The following is a 19,999-nucleotide window of genomic DNA, read 5'->3' as shown; positions in this document are numbered from 1 at the left end:
TGATAAAAAATTGTTATAATTGCATGTGACCTTACAAAAACTTGGCTGCGTGTGATGACCTACAAACCGTTTTGTTTAAATCATTGGAATAAATACGTTGACGGAGGCGATATTAACGTTCACCTCTGAGTGGTTTGCAGAATAAGGTAGGTGGTACAAACTTAATCCTGTAATATGTCAGATTATAAGCTCGTGAGCGAACATAAAAAAAGTTGAAAGAGGGAGGTATAGTAAAATAGTTAAGAAGCTCTGGGTTAGACGGTTTTATACACTTAAAGAGGGCAACAGTTTAAATAAACAACCTTTTGCACAACAGGCTAATAAAAAAGGTGTATGAGGTTCTGGAAATTAATTTCTTTTGTCGTACATGTTTGTTTGGTTGTGGTCCGATTTTGCACCTTTTTTTGTAGAATTGTTCCCCATTGCTAACTTTTATGTCAGTGCTTTTCCGTTGTACCCTTTCCCACTCTTAAGTCAAACGTATGTATTTAATAGCAGTACCTGCAACTATGAAAACTGTGCAATGCAAGGCGATAATCGTGATGTCTGGGCCGATATATGGCAATGTAAACACATATGTTGAAATATTACTATTGTTGTACAGTGGCTAAACCGCCATGTCCGGCAAAAACTGATAATTCAACAGATTTAGATCCGACAATCGCTCTTTATGATTGAGCGTTCAAAGCGTCTGTCAACGCGATTCCATTGTGTGCGTAACAACGGTTTCGAATCCTCACCGTTTGACAAACATCCTTGAGAGAGCTCGGTGTATCGATAAATGCCGAGCAATGTTGATATTAGATAGCGCACGTTCGGGGCGGGTAAGTTTGCCCAGGAATTAAACGGAGGAATTGTCGTTTACAAGAAGCCACTCTTGACATGTGACTTCGTGTGAGACTGGATCTCATAAAAGCATGTGTTTTATAACTTGTGTAGGTGCGGCAGAAGATATACGGCGTAGCACGTATCAGCGTGATGAAGTTAATTTAGTCTTTGTGCAAACAACGATATTGGGTCGCCGCGTTAAGGAGTAGGAAATCTATGATAAAATAGAGATAGCAAACGCGTAGAGGTGGTTCTATAGCCTATATACAAGTAAAATGGCAGCAACTGAACTTTGGGGTTAAATCCACGTTGGTGAAAAAATCAGTTGGTACGTTTTGCCTTGAACGACTGTAGTGGCTTGCAGGGACCTTACTGTTCTCTAACGGTCGCAAATAAGAGTTCCCAAAGTGTCATGGCTTTGTAGTTAGATTATTGTTGGTAACAATTCCATTGTTTTTGATCGCAAACAAACTGTAATGTCCGGTAATATATACGAGTAAAAATGTTTCTGAATGACCTTTGGGGTTCGATTCACGTTGGTGACAAATGTATATAGTACGTTGTGTCTCGAACAAGTGTAATGGCTCGCATAGCTATGTAATAAATTTATTTTCCAAAAGTCAGTGCAAGGAGTTTATTTTTCAACTATTTCTGACTACATGGTCTAAAGGCGTTGGCGTTATGATGGATCGCGGACAAATCAACTAAAAGCCATTTTCCGTCGCTTGTAATTAAACCCACGGACAACATCCACGCGAAGAGCTTTGGCCAATCGCGAGGGGCCATTGTGACGTTTTAGCGCTATCATGTCAATGCCGAGTCGCTAATTGGTTGGTTAATTGGGCGACGCGATGGAAGGCCTATTAATGGAATAAACGCCGAGGGTCGCTTGTTTGTTTTGAGCGCTGTGACGAGGGTACACGCGTGGGCACGTGGACTCAGCAGGAAAGTAAAGGTTTTAGCGGCAGGCGTCGGAAAAGGCAACAGATGTCAAGTATAGGATTTTCTGTACAATGTTAGACGTGTATTTTTGTAAGTCGTGCTGTTTATTGTGCTTAATTCCTACGTCTGGTCTGCACTAAGTCGTCCCCTTGGTCTTGTTTGAAAGGAAGCATACAGTGGGGTATTTGTCTAGAGAACACCTGTTTATTTTCATGTTTTTGTATAACCACGGTTGCATGCCTATAAACGATCGACTATTTCTTCGCCAACTGTATACTGTATAGCAGTGGTCCGCGGCCCGATACCGGTCCGCGAGCAGTTTGTTACCGGGCCGTAAAATTTTTCAGGTTAAATGCTATGAAACATTTTGCCCATGTATCCCGGGGGTGATAAACTAATTGGGCGTTTTTATTGCTAAATATTTGTAGTTTTTTTAAAGACCGGTCCGCGATAAAGTTATCCTTTCAAAAACGGTCCGCAGTGCAAAAAAGGTTGCCGACCCCTGCTGTATAGTGTATGGTATGTTCAAAAAATAGGAACTAAAAGACTTCTGCTTGACTATGAAGCAAACTTGGTGCGAGTTGAGTTAGTCTATTTTGTTTGGAAAAAGAAAACATGGCGACATCTTTGCACTATAAATGAATCATAAACTGAAAGCAACTTGGGACCAGTTTCGCAAGTTTAAAATTTTGTGGGTGGAAAAAAGTGTACAAGACAATTAGTTGACCAAGGTTAAAGCGCTGTATCTACGACATCGAAATGCTTGTATTATTGTGAACTCAAGTTGACTTCATTTAATTAACTGACAGTAGTAGGTGGAATGACATCAGGTCGTGACAACCAAGTGTGTTTTGGGCTGTAGAGTGGCTTGTTGAGTGGATGAAGCCCGTACAGCACGTAGTTAGGGATCTAGTTGACTGTTTGACGAGTCATCCACTAGTTGGTTTGCATTGAAATAGTAGTTGCTGAAACGTGAGTAGTTGCTAGAGCTTTTAAGTTCAAGTAAAATTATTTGGATGACGAGGTTTCTATTTGTTCATACCAGTGTACCAGTCACAATTGTAACAGTATAGGTGCACACAGTCTACACTGTTTTGATCTTATGAGACCTTGTAGGTGGCAATAATGTGTACTGTCTGTAGCTGACTTATCATGTAAGGGTAAAATGCTTTTACAATTTAAGTGGTTATTGTTGCTTTGGGTATTGTCTTATTCGTATATTCGTAAACAGATTAATAAAGGTGCTTGCTGGCACTCTATGATGATAAATACAAGTTCATGCTTTTTACTGTTGATTTTGCTTCCAGACTGTGTTGCAAATAAGACAAAAAACGTTGCACTTTGCTTTCAACCATTAGTCTACATCCGGATAGTAGGCGGGAATATAATGAAAAGCCGATAATCGCCACTTGAAGAAATGAGCAGTTCCGAACCAGTTGTGACGTCATCAACAGCAACTACATCGTCATCCACTGGTTGGTTTCGAAATCTTGTTTATCATATAAAGTTATATTTTACACTATGATATTCGAAACAAAAACACTGCTATATAATAATACGGCAACTATATGTTCAGTTATGTTGTTTGGTATCAAACATAAATAAAAATGGAAAAATATTGCATGACAGTACTGTATAAACTGTGATTCTATTTGAATAAGAAACTGAAGATGCTTTTTTGGCGAAATATGTTTGTTTTTTTAAAAAAAGATTGTCAACTGATTTCAGCCTGGAAATAAAGATTTCCTAAACTTGTGATAAACTGTGTGTAGTATTTTATATAATTACGAGTTACCAGAAGCTCAGCACGAGATATGGAGACAACACTCGCGTATAAAAACCGTTTTTTAAAGCAAAATTTACTCATGCAGTCCCTATAATCAAAATTTGTTTGCTTGTAAAACCAGGATTCATTTTTCTTTGGCAAGTTTCTCTCTGAGGTCTGGCGAATCGGTTTTTAATTTATTTTATATCCTGGAATCATCGAATTACTCCTGTATGTTCGGACGGGTTGTTTGAATTATTTATGTGGCCTTGAATTTCACACGCTGTGTATTTGGCGGCCTAATGATTATTTAGTAACCAACCGTGTGAACCTGTATTGAACAAAATCCAAAGCGTCTTGCGCTGATCCATTAATTCCTTTTCACTTGTACTTGCTATAAACATTGATACTGCAACCTAATGGCCACATGCGACCATCCTACCCGAAAAGTTATACACCAAAGCTTAAACTGAAAAGACGGATATAAAATAAAGTGGCATTTAGCGTTTGGTTAAAAAACTGAAAATTTGAACTGAAATTGAACTTTGAAATGTTTGTATTTTTCTGCTTAAATTTTGAACTCTATTATTTGCAGATGGCGCCGCTGGTGGTGACAATACCGTGGTGATTGTGGTGTTGGTCATAATTTTCACTATCCTCGTCATTGCTGCCATAGCACTTCGCGTCTGGTAAGTCTAAACTTGGCTATTTTTTCTGTTTGTCGCATCACTAGGCAATGGGGGAATAACCTTTTTGCAGTTGTCAACAGCATTACAGCTTCCACGATCGAAATATATAATATTATTTTTGAATCATAAAGTAATTTGAGGCCATGTTAATGGAAGTCCAATGTCTAACAAAAGAGTTTTTCTCATTGCACCCACTAAACCACTGAATTTATGCTAATACACGTTGATCGCCCGCAGATTGTACATTCTGCATGTAGAAAGGGACAAGCGAACATTATACTTCATATGCACCACAGACAAGATTTCACAAACACGAATCAGTTCCGTGAATCTAACAATGCTTGATGTCTATCTTGACGCAAAACTTGCTGCATAAGTTTAATTATATTGTCGCTCAATATCATGTGCACGCAATTGGTATTACAACAAGAGTAACGTGACATCGGTAACGACTGGTTGTGAATCTTGGGTTGTGTCTGCAGGAACCGTTGGAAAAAAGCCCAGTCGGAATCTGTCGGGGCGAAACCCAACAACTGCTATCTAAACTGTTGGTACTGACAGTTTGCAACGCTTTTGCACAAAGCATATTTTTGGTAACGCCCAGTGCCGCATGCCACACACGCGTGCATTTTACACCAGTGTTTCTCAACCCCGACTCTGCGAATTCAAAAAAGCCTGTTAAAGGTTTTCGTGAGTCCGCGAACACCTTATGACAGGGGTGGGCAACCTGCGGCCCTTCGTTAAAGGTTGTGCGGCCCGCAGAGATGCTGGGATTTCAAATGTACTGACAAACGAGTTTAACTAATATAACTTATATTTTTGAGCAGATTAATGCGCCCGATGCTATTTTTCTGTAACCTGGTAATATGTGGCTAGAATCAAATGCGAATTTTACTTGTAGCATATTTGGTATGCAACAAAGTAAAATCACCTTGTGTTATACACGGGTGCGGCCCGCGATCTAATTTTGGTAATTGTATTTGGATCCAAAGTATCAAAGGTTGCACATCCCTGCCTTATGACATACAAGCCTATTTTTCACTTTATGTTTATCTCACTGTGTATTTTTGATGAGTTTAAGATCTGAAAGGTTGAGAAACATTGATTGGCACTTTAACGACCGCAAGGTTTCCCATCACATTGATTTCACTCATGTTGTTGTGTTCACTTGAAATCGTCGTCAGATTTCCTGAGTGTGGTCATTTGGTCGGCCTTAAAGATTACTTGAAGGCGTCTTTGTCCGTTTGTCGTTTATGAGAGTCTAATCAAATACACGTTGCCTAAAAAAACACAAATCTAGTGTCATGATTCTATGCTAATTTTTAAGTTATCCTGCACAAACTATCAATGTGTTGATGTGTTTCGTGGTTCAGTTTGTTTTGTGATATCCATTCATGGCACATCTGAAAAGCATGATGCTGTTAATTTTCATGCCTGCTTATAAATCAAACCTTCAGCATTTTAGCGCCTACATACCTGGGTTAAAAAGAAACACTAAATACGACCAATATTGTGTCTTAGACTAAAATATTTTTGTTGTATTAAGGTGGTACCGACGAAAACATGGCCATTATCCTCGTCTGTGCTGCAACAAATCGCGAAAGACACCGTCTCACTTGCGTCCGTTCGGAGACAAAACAGTGGCCGCTAGGTGGCACATTAACAACAACAACGATCCAAACCTGTCGAGGCATTCCATCGCCTCTCATAACGCCGACTACAGACTGCCTAGCCCGGTAGATAATAAGAAGGTAACCACTGTTACTGAGACTGTAACAAAACCTAAATCACCCGCAAGAAAAACTCCACCTGTGTCAGCCACTGATAAAACTCCTTCCCCAACCAAAACATCAAAGGTTTGCAGCAATCCAAGTCCTGCAAGTGGCGATAGGGTGAGGCGAAGCTCGCGGGATTCCCGACGAAAGAGTAAGGAGTCACAAAAGCTACCAAATGACATTGGGCTCTACCAGGACCGCACATTACCGGCTACATTGATGATGACTACAGAATCTAAGATACAAATGTTTGCCAATGAGAGCTGTAATCTCAAGCGCTCTAATTCCGCCACTCTTCGTAAGCCATTGAACACAAAAATTAACGGCGTCGAGCAGAGCCGTCCCTACTCTGTTAACATCGAGGTCTACAATGACTTTTCCGGGGACCAGACTCTGAGCAAGTACAGCGAAGAACGTAGTGCGCGTCACCTGTCCGCTATTTCGTCCCAGCTGAGCAGCAAGCCCAGTAACACATCCGATTATGTTTCTGATGTTGAGACCGGAGACGGGCGAGGTTGGAGAAAGCGCAAGAACGCATCGCGGCTAAGAGTGGTCGACAGACGCAAAAGAGTCTCGGATTGTGATTCAGCATTCCACGACTGCTCTGTGATCGAAAACGAGGACATTGTGGAGATGTATGAAAGCGAAGCCGGCGAGGCTATCGAGGCATTGCGCCACGATCTTAAGGCAAGCGCCGCAATCCCCCAAACCCGGTTTCCATTTGACGAGCGCACCGAGTCCCAGCAAAACACTGTGCGCTCCGAAGTGTTCCAATCCGTGATGAAGGAAGCAGAAAGCGACGATTCAACTTTTGAAAACCAGCAGAGCAGTGACACAGAAAGCATGGCGGACTCTTGCGTGACGCGAAGAAGCAAATCCAAGCGCCTAATGCGACAGTATGATAGCGACGGTGGTGCTCGGTTAAGTTCAAGGCGTTCTAAGTCCAGAAGTAACCGTCGGCGCCGGAGCAAGCGCGCAGCCAGCGACGGTTGGGAATCGGAACCGGGTTTCGCTGCAGCCGGGCGAACGTCAAGCAGAGTTCGGCGACGAAAATTACGCACCGAAAAACGGGCACGAACTGTTGAGGAGGTCAAAGTTGTAGCAAATGTTGTCAACGAAACAAATGAAGTCTTCTTGCCACCTAAAAGCGACAGTCCTCAAAAGAAAGTTAAAAGTAAAGCTAAAGCAGCAAAGCCGGACATAAAGTACAAGACAACCTCACTTACGTCCCCAACTGGTGGGGGAACTGTCATAGAAATGCCTATATACTCACAGGCAACATGGGCTGGTCCAGGCACAGTCAGTAGCAGAAAAAAGCCGCCTGTAAAGAGGATGGCGATCATGAAACCGCGGCACCGTAGCGAAGGCAGCACAATGATCGACCACAACCGTCCACAGTCAGCAAGACCCAGCTCAAAACAGAAACGCGCCAGTCGCAAACTTAGCATCGGCGGTGGCGGCCGGTATATTTGCGAATATGGAACATTGCCCGCTGACCTCAGCATGTTGCCCCCGGACTTGATCGCCAAAATTGGCGGCAGACCTGACCGACTTCTTGAGCCTCTTGACCGTCTGAACTTTGAAAAGCTTTGTCGCCCTCTACCGACGGTTGGCGAGGCTGAGGCGAAACTCAGTGCGAGGAGATTGGTCGCTGAAAAACTGTGCCTACCTCCAGGACACCGAGACCGAGAAATTTTGTCTCATACTTATGAACTAGAATCGACGGGTCTAGTGATGACTGATTTGTGACCAAACTTATACATTCGTTGTTTTTTAATGTTCCTTTATTTTTGCGTTGTTTATATTTTGCCATCACGCGTTCTGGTCCGTGACTCTTTCTGCCACCCATGTCGATTTGTGTCTGAAGATTGTACTTTTTTCCCCAAGATCTACGAAGTTTTCCCAAACCATGCTCACTGTAAAAAACACGTTGTTTTAGAAACAAGTAAACCTTGCGTATTGATGTCGCTATCACATCTGAGCAGCTTCTACTTTATACAATTATCCAATACCCTTAAATCTAGCCAAAGTAACAGTAAACTAATACAACAGGTAGATTAGGACACTATACACGGATATGTTCATAAGTTTAATGAGGAAAATAACGGCCCAAACCGACTTAAAGCGACATTTTATGTAACTCAGGTGTTAATAAAATGGTGTAACTGATGTGGCCCCTCATATCACTGATGGTGGCATTAGCATTTGCCGAAACGTTTGAGTAATAAAGCATCCTGTTTGAAGTCTAGTTGGGTTGTTATTTTCGTAATTAAACAGTATGCACATGTTTCCGAAATAGCTTACTTGGCTATTACTACTGTGTCGACTGTTCAAATGTACGCGTTTGACACTCGTGAAATCGAAGCAACAGATAACAATTATTACAGAGAAAATTTGGGTTTGTTTTGTTTTGACCTTGTTAAAGAAAGGGCATTTGGTGCTTTGCTAAATTTTGTCAGCAATGTTCCAGTGCCTGCCTAACAAACCGTAAGATTCTACTTTGACTGACGCCTTGACGTGGTATTCGGGTTCCTCAGAAGGGGAAGCAGGTAACAACGCAAAACACGTTTATACTCCAACGCGCAGTACAAAGAATTATTTCATTAATAGCAATCACGATGCAGAACTTTGATGCTAATATGAACTAGCTTACTTTTGAGATTTTCCAATTCACTTTTATGTTTAAGTTTTTAAACATAAGGCCTTTTTTGGTTTCTAGCATGCACGATAATTGCGCTCAGACGCCCTTAATATGTCTTTTATGTAACTTATTTTTGAACTCACTGGCAACAAAACTATTTTGTAACCAAACTGTTGGCGAAGGTTAACCCCCCCCCCCCCCCCCCCCCCAAACAATAGAAGTTTTTAAACCAAACTTTTCCCCCACCAGTGCATTGGCCTGGCCTACGTCACTGAACAGAAGTACACAACCAGCATATTAGGGAAACAGGTTTGTAGCAACATGAAGCTGACACCTGTACTGTACAAACAGTGTGTTTGAGCAGACCGCGCTCTACCGGCAATCAGCAACATTTTTCTTCTAATTTTCCCCTTGTACTTTATTTCTCCTAACTCAAATTAAAAGTAGTTTAAGACATGGGTTTAGGTGTTTTATTGAGGCCTATTTCAAATTAAAATTATGTCTTTGAAATTTGAAAACTGGTTAAGTTTTAAGGACATGTAGCGTTCACCTTTATTGTGTAAACAATACAATAAAATCTATGGGACAATCAATATATTCTGCTGTTTCAATGCCACTGGTAGACAGTGTGGTCATTCTATATAAAATTTAGCAAATTGTGATGAAGTGGCTACTGTGTTTACACACTGAACTAAGAAATACAAGAAAAAGTTTACAATTTGTCATTTGAAAGACTTTTCTGTAACCTTTATTGAGGTTCACAATAACCAGACCCATTCCAAGTAACACTGGATAATGAGTATATTACAACAGTAGCAACAAAACACAATCGATAACAAGGATGATAGCAGAGCCAACCACATGAAACTACAAATAGAGTTTAAATGGAAAACAATACAGGAAGGAGATATCAAATGTGTCAGGCCTTTTGGTGCAACCGGCCCAGCAGTCTGTATGCTGTGCTGCAACTATTGTGTTACTGTATTACTGGAAACTGCAGCATTATGCAGTCGCACAAAATTAGTAGATATGCACCAACAAATTTGAAAGGTTTGTCAATTACATAAAGTACCAGACTAAATGTGAAAATGTAAAAGCATAGAGCGGAATTTGAAAATGTTTGATAAGTTCATTCTGGGGTGTTATACAAAACAACAACAACAACAACATAAAAATGGTAAAAAAAACATAAGGCAGATTCAGTAACACACAAGAATGAATTTTTTTGGTTTGATACACATAAAACTCATGAAAATGATTTCAAAAGAATGAAAACAAGTAAAAAAGTGCATGCTGACATTCAGCTGAACAATACAACAACATATCTACATGATTAAACTGCAACCGCAATTTTGTATGTTTTTATAAAATTATGTGATGAAAAGCAAATTATTTCTCCAAAGTGTTATGTATTGCACATTTTTGAAACATAGTATCTAACCCAAATTGAACAGGATTGCGTTGTATACTATTGTCTTAATGTACCATATTGCCAAGACAGTCATTAAAGATCAGTATTTGCATACTATGCATTACCAGCTAGGGCAATAAAGCGTTGCTGCAGATCATTGAACCCAATTCTTGCTTGTGGGTTGAACTGCCAGCACAAACCCATTATATCATACACCTCAGGAGGACAGTGCTCAGGCTGCAAAAGCCTTTCCCCATTTGACAGCAGTTCTCTCAGTTTTCCAATGTCTTCTCTTTTGACTGAGGGTAAGGAAGGGTACCTTGGCTTTTTTTCTCCGAATGAAAACATCTCCCAAATTGTAATTCCAAATGACCACACATCAGACTCAAACTGAAAAGGTACTGATATGTCTGAAGGACATAGGCACTCAGGAGCATACCATAATGCAGGAAAATCATCAAGGTTTCCTCTGTAGTACGATTCCTCCTCATTCACGACACGAGAAAGGCCGAAATCAGAGATTTTTACATACAAGGGTGAGTTCTCTCCATCTCGATTAAGCAATATATTTCTGAGCGCTAGGTCACGATGTATCAGTCGATGCTCTTGCAAGGCTTGCATTCCATCTGAAATTTGACTCGAAAAGACATACAGTTGATGAAACAAACTTTGAAGAGGCATTTTTCCACTGTTGTCCCGGAGATATTTTCCCAAAGGGCCACATGCAAGGTACTCCATTACAATCCTTACAGATGGGAATGTAACTCCTTTCAGTTTTACCACATAGCGATGATTGATTTGGCGCATTGTCTGGATTTCATTGTACAAAATATTGCGGTACTTCTGGTTGTTAGCGTTCCGAATAAGTGACTTTACAGCCACTGGTTCATTTTGACCATTACGATACCTGTCATACTGACACAAGTCAACGTAACCAAAATGCCCATTTCCCAAAGAACGCACTGTCATCAAATTTTGGTCATCATATACATCCAAGTCGGGTAGAATTTCCTCTGGCGCAGTTTGTGGAAGTTCTACATTTTGGTAGTCAAAGTTGCTTGAAACTGCACCAAGTTCCCGAAGAATGTGTCTGAAGGCCGGTCTGTTTTCAGGCCAAATACTCCAGCATTTCATCAGCAGATTTCTAACTGTTTTTAACTCTGGTGCCATTAACATGTCTGGAAGTGAAACAACTGGTTGTTCTTGATCTCGGAACCTTTCTTTAAGATTTGGTTTGAGACCATAAGCGTTTTCAGGCCTGCAGAAACTACTGGACAAACTCCAATGACATATTTCACATACTGTTGTTGCAAAGCTCCATTTGTCACCATTAATACTAGGAATGGCTGTGGAAGGCATAAAATCAACCAAACAATATTCATAAGCCAGCCAGGGTGCAGAAAGACTTGGTTCGACAACTATCTTGTTGTTAAGGTTCCTTTGACATGTCCGAACACCAGGATCACCAAGTTTGATAAAAGGATGGTCCCCAGTATGTTTCAAAAGCACATTTTTTCCACGAATATTGCCATGGGCACAATTTTTACTTTCGAGGTATGCACATGCATGAGCAAGCTGCCAAATAACCGACATAATCCACTCAGCACCTGGAAATTCCCTGTTTTGCTGTGCATACTTTACAATTGAGCCATGTGGTACATATTCAAGAACAAGATGCTTGCTCATAATTGTTCCCTTCAGCTGAACAATATAAATATTCTTATTTTTACCTTCCACATCCATCCAGTTGTTGAGCTGTCGAAACTTTATCATTGAGTCTTCAAATGAGCTTTCAATGCTCTGCTGTAAGCCTGGGTCTTCAGATTCATACACTTTTTTGACGACCACTTCATCACTTCTTTGATCTCTTTTGGAACATAAGGTAACTTCTGTAAACCTTCCACCACCCAGATGTTTTTGAAACTTGTATGCGCCCTGAGGGATGATTGTCATGTCAGTGTGAGAATCAGCAGCACCTCTGGTTTCAATATTTTCTCTGTGGATCAGCAAAGCATTGGGTTGTCCAACTGCAGGATAAACAAGCCTTTTGATGTTAAAAGGCAAATTGTTGCCATGGTGATTTTGAAATTCTTCCAGCAATCCAGCTAAACCATTGGGTCTTGAATCTTCAGTGGGAGTTTCACCTAACAAGCCACTGGCCCTGTCCAATTTATAATTTCTTACGGTGACTTCTCGGTTTGTGTGGCTAATCATATCAATTGCATTGATAAAATATTCACCAAACTTTTCATGACTGCGTCTAAGCAGACAATCACCGACTTCTGACCTTGAAAGCTTTTTCAAGATATAGGTGCTAAATGATGAAGAAATTGGACCATGACAAGACATAGACAACTCCTCAACCAGAGAAGGTCTACAAACTTGCTTGCATAAATAGTGATGAGTATCAACAAGCAGATGATAGTATCCGTCAATACATGATGCAAGGCTTTCTGCTTCAGCCAAGGAAGCAAGAACCACAGACAAAACATCACCACTGATATGCACAAGAGTAACCGTCCAGCAATCTACCCCATTTACTTCCTTTGATGTCAGTTTTAAATCAGCTAAATCAGAAAAACCACACCATTTAGAACCTGTCATTTGTGAGTTTGAGTGCTTTACAATTTCACAGTATGGACCAATGGAAATTTTATTGCATTCATCAGGATCCTGTGACTTAGAAACAACTGCATACTCTTCGACATTCTGAGAACCCATCAGTATCTCTAAGTTCTTTAAATATTTAATATGAAAATAAAGAGCGGTTGACCTAGCATCAAGGCACTGCCTGTATCTTTCTTCAAAGTGACCGACATAGTGTTGAAATCTATGTTTGATCATAATTTTTCTCAGCATGTGTCTGGTGGACAACCAATCAGCATAACTTCGTGAAACCATCTTTTTCAATGAAACATGATCAACAACAGTTCGCAAATCCTTTTGCAGCTCACAAGCTAGCCTAAGCAAATCTAATACTGCAATGCCTAGATTTGCGCTGTCTTCGTCCAAAACGTTTTCAGAAATTTTTAATTTTCCTTCTCTGAAATCATCACGTTGTTGGAAGAATAAATAACGCAGAACAGTATCATTCATTACATCATGTTTTCTGCCATTTTCCACTGAAAAGCGATATGCAAGATGCTGCTGGCCAGTAGTTCCTGGACAATCATTTGTGAAAATATACCGAACACGAAACTCCAAGTGTAAAGAATCAAAATTTTTCTTTCTTGCAATGTAACTTGAAATTGTACAAGCGAAGTTTACCCATAAACCTGTGTCACTGTCTTTAAGCCCAAACAATGATATGTAAATTGGGCTTATCTGACACTTTTCAGCACAAGCTTGAAAAACAGTTTCCAATGTTGCATCAGCTGGTTGACTAATGGTAACAGTTGTAGAATTCACCAAATGTTTTTGATAAACTGTTCCCCCATCTTCAGCATTTGAATCAGTTTGAAAAAGTTTTACAACAATTTTAATCTCTCTTTGATTGTCATTATCCATGTTTTTCTGTATAAAACATTCAAATAAAAAAGATATGCCGTTAAATGAGAATAACTGCTAAAAACTTTGTACATTTAATAAAATTTCTTTGAATGACATTTGCAGTCATAAATGTTTAATGTGCTTATGCCTTGAAAAAGTAAATGATATCAATCTGAAAGTAATCATTTAAACACCACTTTTTTCTGGGTGTATGTAAATACCACTTGACCGCTGTGGCCAGCCCGTGGCCAGCCTGTACACACTTTCTAAATGCCGTGGCCAACCTGTAAATACTACGTGACTGCTGTGGCCAACCTGTAAATACTGCGTGACCGCTGTGGCCAACCTGTAAATACTGCGTGACCGCTGTGACCATTTTTTAACACAAGTGTTGACGGTTAGTGCTAGTGGGGTTAGGGTGAGGGTTTGTATTGGAAATATATAACACTTCAATCGGGTCTCATTTACCTATACAGGTTGACCACAGCGGCCACGCGGTATTTACAGGTTGCCACAGCGGTCATGCAGTATATACAGGTTGGCCACAGCGGTCACGCAGTATTTACAGGTTGGCCACAGCATTTAGAAAGTGTGTACAGGCTGGCCACAGCGGTCACAGCGGTATTTACATACACCCCTTTTTTCTGTTATGTGTTCATCGATCATCCAAAATGTAAATAGTATGGATGTTCAAACTTGATGAAAACTAATTTGTTCTACGAGTTTGAACTTTGTGTAAAACCTCTAAAATAAATGAAATCAACCGAATTACCGAACTAACCGTCATAAACAGTATAACTTTACTAAAATGCTGTGCCAATCGCCAACTGCCAATTTTTCTGTTTTCATTTTTTCAGGTCAAAAGAGAACCGTGACGAATATATATTGCTAAAACGCATCATCTCGCGGTGGTCTCAAATGAGCTGCGTCGAACGCTATGTAGTGATAGGGCGGCGGGAGTACACCCAATCTTGCCAGCGGAGACGGGTTTACTCTACTCACTATGTACAGCGCTTGGCTCGTCTTTGTAAGTCTGACCTAACATACTCACATAAAAGTTTTAAACCAAAAAAATTAACGGACGTGTCTCAGCGTTGGTGTTTGCACACTTGTTATAATGTGCCCACTAACTCAAGTGGTTTGGTCTGCTTAACGTACCCGTTTTTTAAATTGTTTCCATCGTTCTATTTGTGTTATTGGATGCCTAACTTACACAGAGCTCATATATTGATTAAACATGTTTTGCAGTTGTATATTTATACCTGCAGCTGGAACGCGGACCTGTTGTGTAAATCTCGCACAGATTTTTACCCACTCCAGTCTGTTTAAACAAAGAAACTTGAGAACATATAATATTGAATAAACAAGGTTTCTACGGGGCAGACAGTCTGTTGTTTTAAATATGATGTGTAGAAAATTTTTGCCGCATTTTAGTAAATATCAATATTGTCACATTGATTAACGATGAAAATAGCTTTAATTTATTTATTTTGTGCAAATTTATCTTTAACTCACATTACAGTTGTGACAAATCATAGATAATTCAAGCTATTTTACACCAATGTATACTCATGATTATATAACCCAATGTAGCTTGAGCCCTAGTTGAGTTTATTAACCCTTAGGCGACCTCAACGTTTTCGTTCTAGCAAGAAAATAACATTCCACAGTTTGTTTATTTAGCAAACGGAGCGCTATAGCCTATATGTAGACATAGATGGTTGGTTGTTCTGTGACTACACTTTTTTCGAATGTATTTACTCTATCTGAGGGGAATTACGTTGAATTAAGTTTACTTTGAGGGAATCTGTAAGTAGGGAGATTCTGTAGATACAGGCTTTGTATCTACACTTTAGCCTACATCTGCCATAAAAATGCTTTCGGTTCGACTTTTAACCAAATATCAAAAAAATTGGCAACGAAATGGAGAGCTGGAAATAATGCAAATAGTAAAACTAATTTAATTAGGAAAACGATTTTGCTGAACCAATTTAGTCATGAGTAAAACGCAACAAAGGCATCAAATTGCTACAAATAAATTCCACTGATATTTTAAACAAGTATAAGGTCTTAATAAATGAAAACAATACGTACATGGCATAAAAGGTCTTGTTAAATTATTTAGTTAATAATTTATAACCATGAAACATTTTAATTGGCTAGAAGCCAAATCGTGGAACGAAACACTGCGCACAATTAATTGTTAGGTACATAATCATTTTGAAACAGGAACAGTTGAGGTCATATACAAAGGCGCATGTAGCAAGTCACTAAAAGCAGTAACAAAATGAACATTTTTGTTTGCGCTTTGCGTGCAACAACGAAACCCACCATAAAAAGTTTACGATTAAGGTTTGCTATGTTCAGTAACTCGTTAAAGCATTGCGTCGAACGCACAAGAACGGTTGCAAAGGGTAAGTTTAGTTTTCAACACTATTCTGCTCGAACAGTCCGTTGGCTACGTCGATAGCAAGTGCGTCAAATCGGTTTTGTAACTCAGCGAATTTTGGTCTTCGTGAGGGCTTGAAGTTCCAACACTCCAAAATGACGCCATAGATTCTTTGTGGGCACCCTTCCGGCTTGGGTAGCCTATATCCGTTGTATAATAGTTCTTGTAGGCGGGGGATATTCCTGGAAACATTGTAATCCGGGTGTTGTCCGTACGAGAACATTTCCCACGCTGTAACTCCAAAGGACCACAAATCTGAGTAAAGGGAATCATACCTGCCCGCTAAACATTCGGGAGCAAACCAAGGCACAGGCATACCATTGGTGTTTTGCTTATAATAGAACGAATTTTCACCGATAACTCGCGACAAACCAAAGTCCGAAATCTTAACGTACAATGGCGTGTGTACGGCATCCCTCGCGAGCAATATATTCCGCAAAGCTAGATCACGATGAATAAGTCGTTGCTCCTGCAAAGCTTGCATGCCTTGAGTGATCTGACTTGCAAACTGGCAAAGTAGATGCAAGAGCTGCTCAAGCCGTGTACCAGCCGCTTTTCTCTTCTTGAGAAAGGCCTTTAAGTCACCTTGTTCCAAATACTCCATCACTAATCTGTAGGACGGGCTTGTAACACCTTTAAGCTTTGCCACATGACGATGGTCGACTTTTTGCATTGCCTGGATTTCGTAAAATACGTCTCGGTTGCAATACGAGTTTCCGCTGTTGCTGATAGATTTGACCGCTACTTCTTCCTTGTGGCCGTTAGATATGTACTGACACAGCTCTACACGACCATAATATCCAGCTCCAAGCTCCTTTACAACGTTCAATTTCTCATCGTCATATGCGGCTGGATAGCGGCACTGTGCTTCGAATGTTTCGTCTTCGGTTGATTCAACACCGTCAAAATGAAAACTTTCAGAAGCAGAAGCAATTTCATGTAAAATCTCCTTAAAGCTGGGCCGGGTTTCGGGACAAATTCTCCAGCATTTTATCAGCAGATCACGCAGAGAAAGGAACCGATTTTCTGTTAAAAACTCAGGCAGCGTAACCACAGATTGAGTTTTGTATCTCAGTCTCATTTCTGTTGTCATTTCGTGCGCCGTTTGTCGCGAGTCAAAGTTCTCTTTCCAGTAGTAAATCTCGCACACAGTTGTGGCAAAGCTCCACTTGTCACCGCTCACTGTTGGTGTGCAGGACTTTGGCATCTCATCCACGTTGCAAAACTCATAAGCCACCCAGGGAGGTTTAAGCACAGGTGCACTCTCACTGCAATGCACTTTGTATGTAGTGACACCAGGGTCACTAAGCTTAACCAAAGGCCATTTGGCGTCGCCCTTTAGAAGGATATTCTTAGCTCTGATGTTTCCATGTTCTATGTCTTTTTCTTCCATGTATGCGCAGGCATGAGCAAGTTGTCTTACGAAGTGCAACGTCAAATCCTGGTCAAGGGATTCTTTGCGTTTTCTCAGATGATCTGTTATCGAGCCCAAAGGCATGTACTCGAGAACGACGTTTGTGTGCATAGAAAAACTAAGAATTTGCAAAATGTGTTTGCTTTTGTTTTGGCCAGCCTCCATGAAGTTGTTGAGCTGTTTGAAGCGGATCCTTGAATCTTGGAATGATTTCTGAACGTGTTGACGTATTCCGTAGTCCGAAACCTCAATCATCTGTTTGATAACAACAAGTTTGTTGGCTTCATCCTTGTGGAGAATAACATCCGAAAACATTCCACCTCCTAGTTTTTCAACATAAGAGTAAGCATCTTGAGAAATTAATGGAACCTCGGTAGGTTCGGATGTAGTAATCGGGTTGATCTCTTTGCCTTTGTGAACTAAAATTGAACATTGCTGCTTGACCAACGGATGTCGCAACCGCGAAATTTCAAACTGCATCCTGCTCGCGTAACCATCTTTGTACTCTTCAAGCAAACTGGCCAAAGTTTCATGGCGGCTCTCCGCTCCATATATTCCAAAACCGTTTGCATCGCGAGCAATTTTGAAGTTTTTGATCAAGTTTTGTCCATCTTGTTCGAGTTGAGAGATCGTAGTGATGAAGTAAGCTTGGAATTCGTCGCTGCTGCATCTTAATATACAGTCTCCGGTTCTGGGATTGGGATGATTCTTTAGTAGATGGGAAGCCAGCGCAAAAGAAATACATCCATGGCAGGAAAGCCTTATTTGCTCAACAAGCGAAGGTCGGCAAACCGACTTGCACAAGTAGTAATGTGGATCGACCAGAAGATAGTTGTAACCGTCGATGCAAGAGACCAGTCCTTCGGCTTCCCACTTTGAAGCCAGATCTACAGACAGTGTTTCACCACTGAAATGAACCAATGTCACTGTCCAGTATGCATTCTTTTCAGCAATGTTGATGCATACAAGGTCCGAAAGTTTGCACCACTGCGAACCAACCGTATCGTTTGCAGAATGCTTGACGACTTCGAGGTATGGCCCAACAGACACTTTTACACATTCGTCTGGGTCTTCTGTTTGCGGAATGACATCGTAACTTTCCGCATAATTAAATTGCAACAGACCTTCCAGGGTGTTCACGTATTTATGATGAAAATACAGTTGGTCGCGTAGGCTTTCTGTCGATTGCTTGTAGCGTGTCTTTAACTGCATCAGGTAATTGTCGAATCTCCTCTTTACCAATATTTGCTTCACTGATAACATCTGCAACCCATTTCTGGACGATACGATATCATTATAACTGCACGATAGAAGCCTTTTCAACTTTACACTATTCTTCACTTCGGGATAATCAAGTTTTGCCTCACGTCCCAGCCTTAACAAGTCAAATGCAGCTAGTCCTAAGTTGTTTTTGTCTCCGTCCTCTGAAGTGCGTTCGTGAAATTTTAGCCGCCCAAAACGGAAGTCTTCCCGATGCTGATGAAAAAGATAAATCAATGTCCGGTCGTATACCGGATATGTATTTCCGTTTTCTTCGGACACCCGGAAAGCATCACCTTTAAACTGGAACCGGATTCTGAATTCCAGTTCCAACACTGTAGACAATAAACTCAACGAATCGCTATCATCCGTACTCTGCTCCTGAAGATAACTTTGTATCGTTGAAGCCAGGTTCGTCCAGTGCGAAGTTTTCTTATTCTTTAGCCCGAAAAGCGGCAAATAGATAGGCGTGATACTGCATATTTCAGCGCAATCAGTAAGAACCTTTTCGAAAGTTGAACTTGATTCCTCTGTGACTACTTGCTCGATTGAATCCTGCAACAGTCGTTGGACCGGCTCCTTACGGTTATTTTTAAGCCAGCTTGTGTCAGATCGAAACAGCTTGATACGGAGCGTTGCAGTACTTGCCATAGTAATCAAGTGTCACAGATATTTTACATGATAACAAACATTACACCTAAATAGATAAAGTAAGTTTTAGTAACACAATGTCGCTGGCATTATCAGTCCACCGTTATGGCTCATGTAAGCCGAAAAAATATAACATCTCTTTTCGCTCTACCGGCAGTATTAAAACATTTATCCGACTTATCGGACAAAATATGTGTAGCAACTGCACCATATTTTTCGTTTGAGATTTGTTGGAACATTTACGTTTAAGTCGGTAATCTAATCTATCGTATTAATAGCTTTTTAGTTTTGATAGAACAGCTGAAGATTTTAGCACATGGTAACAATCTGTGCATTATTGAACGACATAAAGATATCGATTTCAGCACACAATTGGCATTTTTAGGTCCTGTTTACCTCTCTATGGAAAAATCAATAATGCTTGCCTTTGATGTTACAAAAAAAAGTATCGTTAAATCTAAATCGGGATTAACAATCGCGGTCTGCTCTTGCATACTGATTTATGAGTGCCGTTAAGCTTATTTGTTCGTATCTGCTGGAATCACCCTTATATAATAACAAGCACATTCAGTGTTCTTGGGTAAAGATATTTTCTACATGAGTATATTTTTGATTCAAAACATCTTCATACACCGCTTATTAGATTTTTCTCTGCTGCGAAATCCAAGCTTCCATGTTAAGGTTT

The 19,999-nt window shown here is 40.4% G+C and overlaps 3 protein-coding genes across 3 annotated transcripts; 1 reads left to right on the top strand and 2 right to left on the bottom strand.

The window, feature by feature from the left end:
* The first annotated feature begins 3,037 nt into the window (after positions 1–3,037).
* LOC145220702 (uncharacterized) lies at positions 3,038–8,247 on the top strand. The gene is made up of 3 exons (XM_080087939.1): positions 3,038–3,245; positions 4,131–4,224; positions 5,771–8,247. The coding sequence occupies exons 1-3, from the start codon at positions 3,188–3,190 to the stop codon at positions 7,746–7,748; spliced, it is 2,130 nt and encodes a 709-aa protein (XP_079944065.1). The 5' UTR covers positions 3,038–3,187; the 3' UTR covers positions 7,749–8,247.
* Positions 8,248–9,358: 1,111 nt separating this feature from the next.
* On the bottom strand, positions 9,359–13,603 carry LOC145220699 (tyrosine-protein kinase JAK2-like). Its single transcript, XM_080087935.1, has one exon. It carries the CDS (start codon positions 13,556–13,558, stop codon positions 10,166–10,168), a length of 3,393 nt encoding a protein of 1,130 aa, XP_079944061.1. The 5' UTR covers positions 13,559–13,603; the 3' UTR covers positions 9,359–10,165.
* Positions 13,604–15,478: 1,875 nt separating this feature from the next.
* LOC145220700 (tyrosine-protein kinase JAK2-like) lies at positions 15,479–19,150 on the bottom strand. The gene has a single exon (XM_080087936.1). It carries the CDS (start codon positions 18,664–18,666, stop codon positions 15,961–15,963), a length of 2,706 nt encoding a protein of 901 aa, XP_079944062.1. The 5' UTR covers positions 18,667–19,150; the 3' UTR covers positions 15,479–15,960.
* Between the last annotated feature and the right edge of the window lie 849 nt (positions 19,151–19,999).

Source organism: Phallusia mammillata, chromosome 3 (genome assembly GCF_965637545.1).
Source record: "Phallusia mammillata chromosome 3, kaPhaMamm4.hap1.1, whole genome shotgun sequence".
NCBI lineage: Eukaryota > Metazoa > Chordata > Ascidiacea > Phlebobranchia > Ascidiidae > Phallusia > Phallusia mammillata.
Note: the sequence above shows the minus strand (reverse complement) of the source record. Positions and strands in the feature narration are given on the sequence as shown.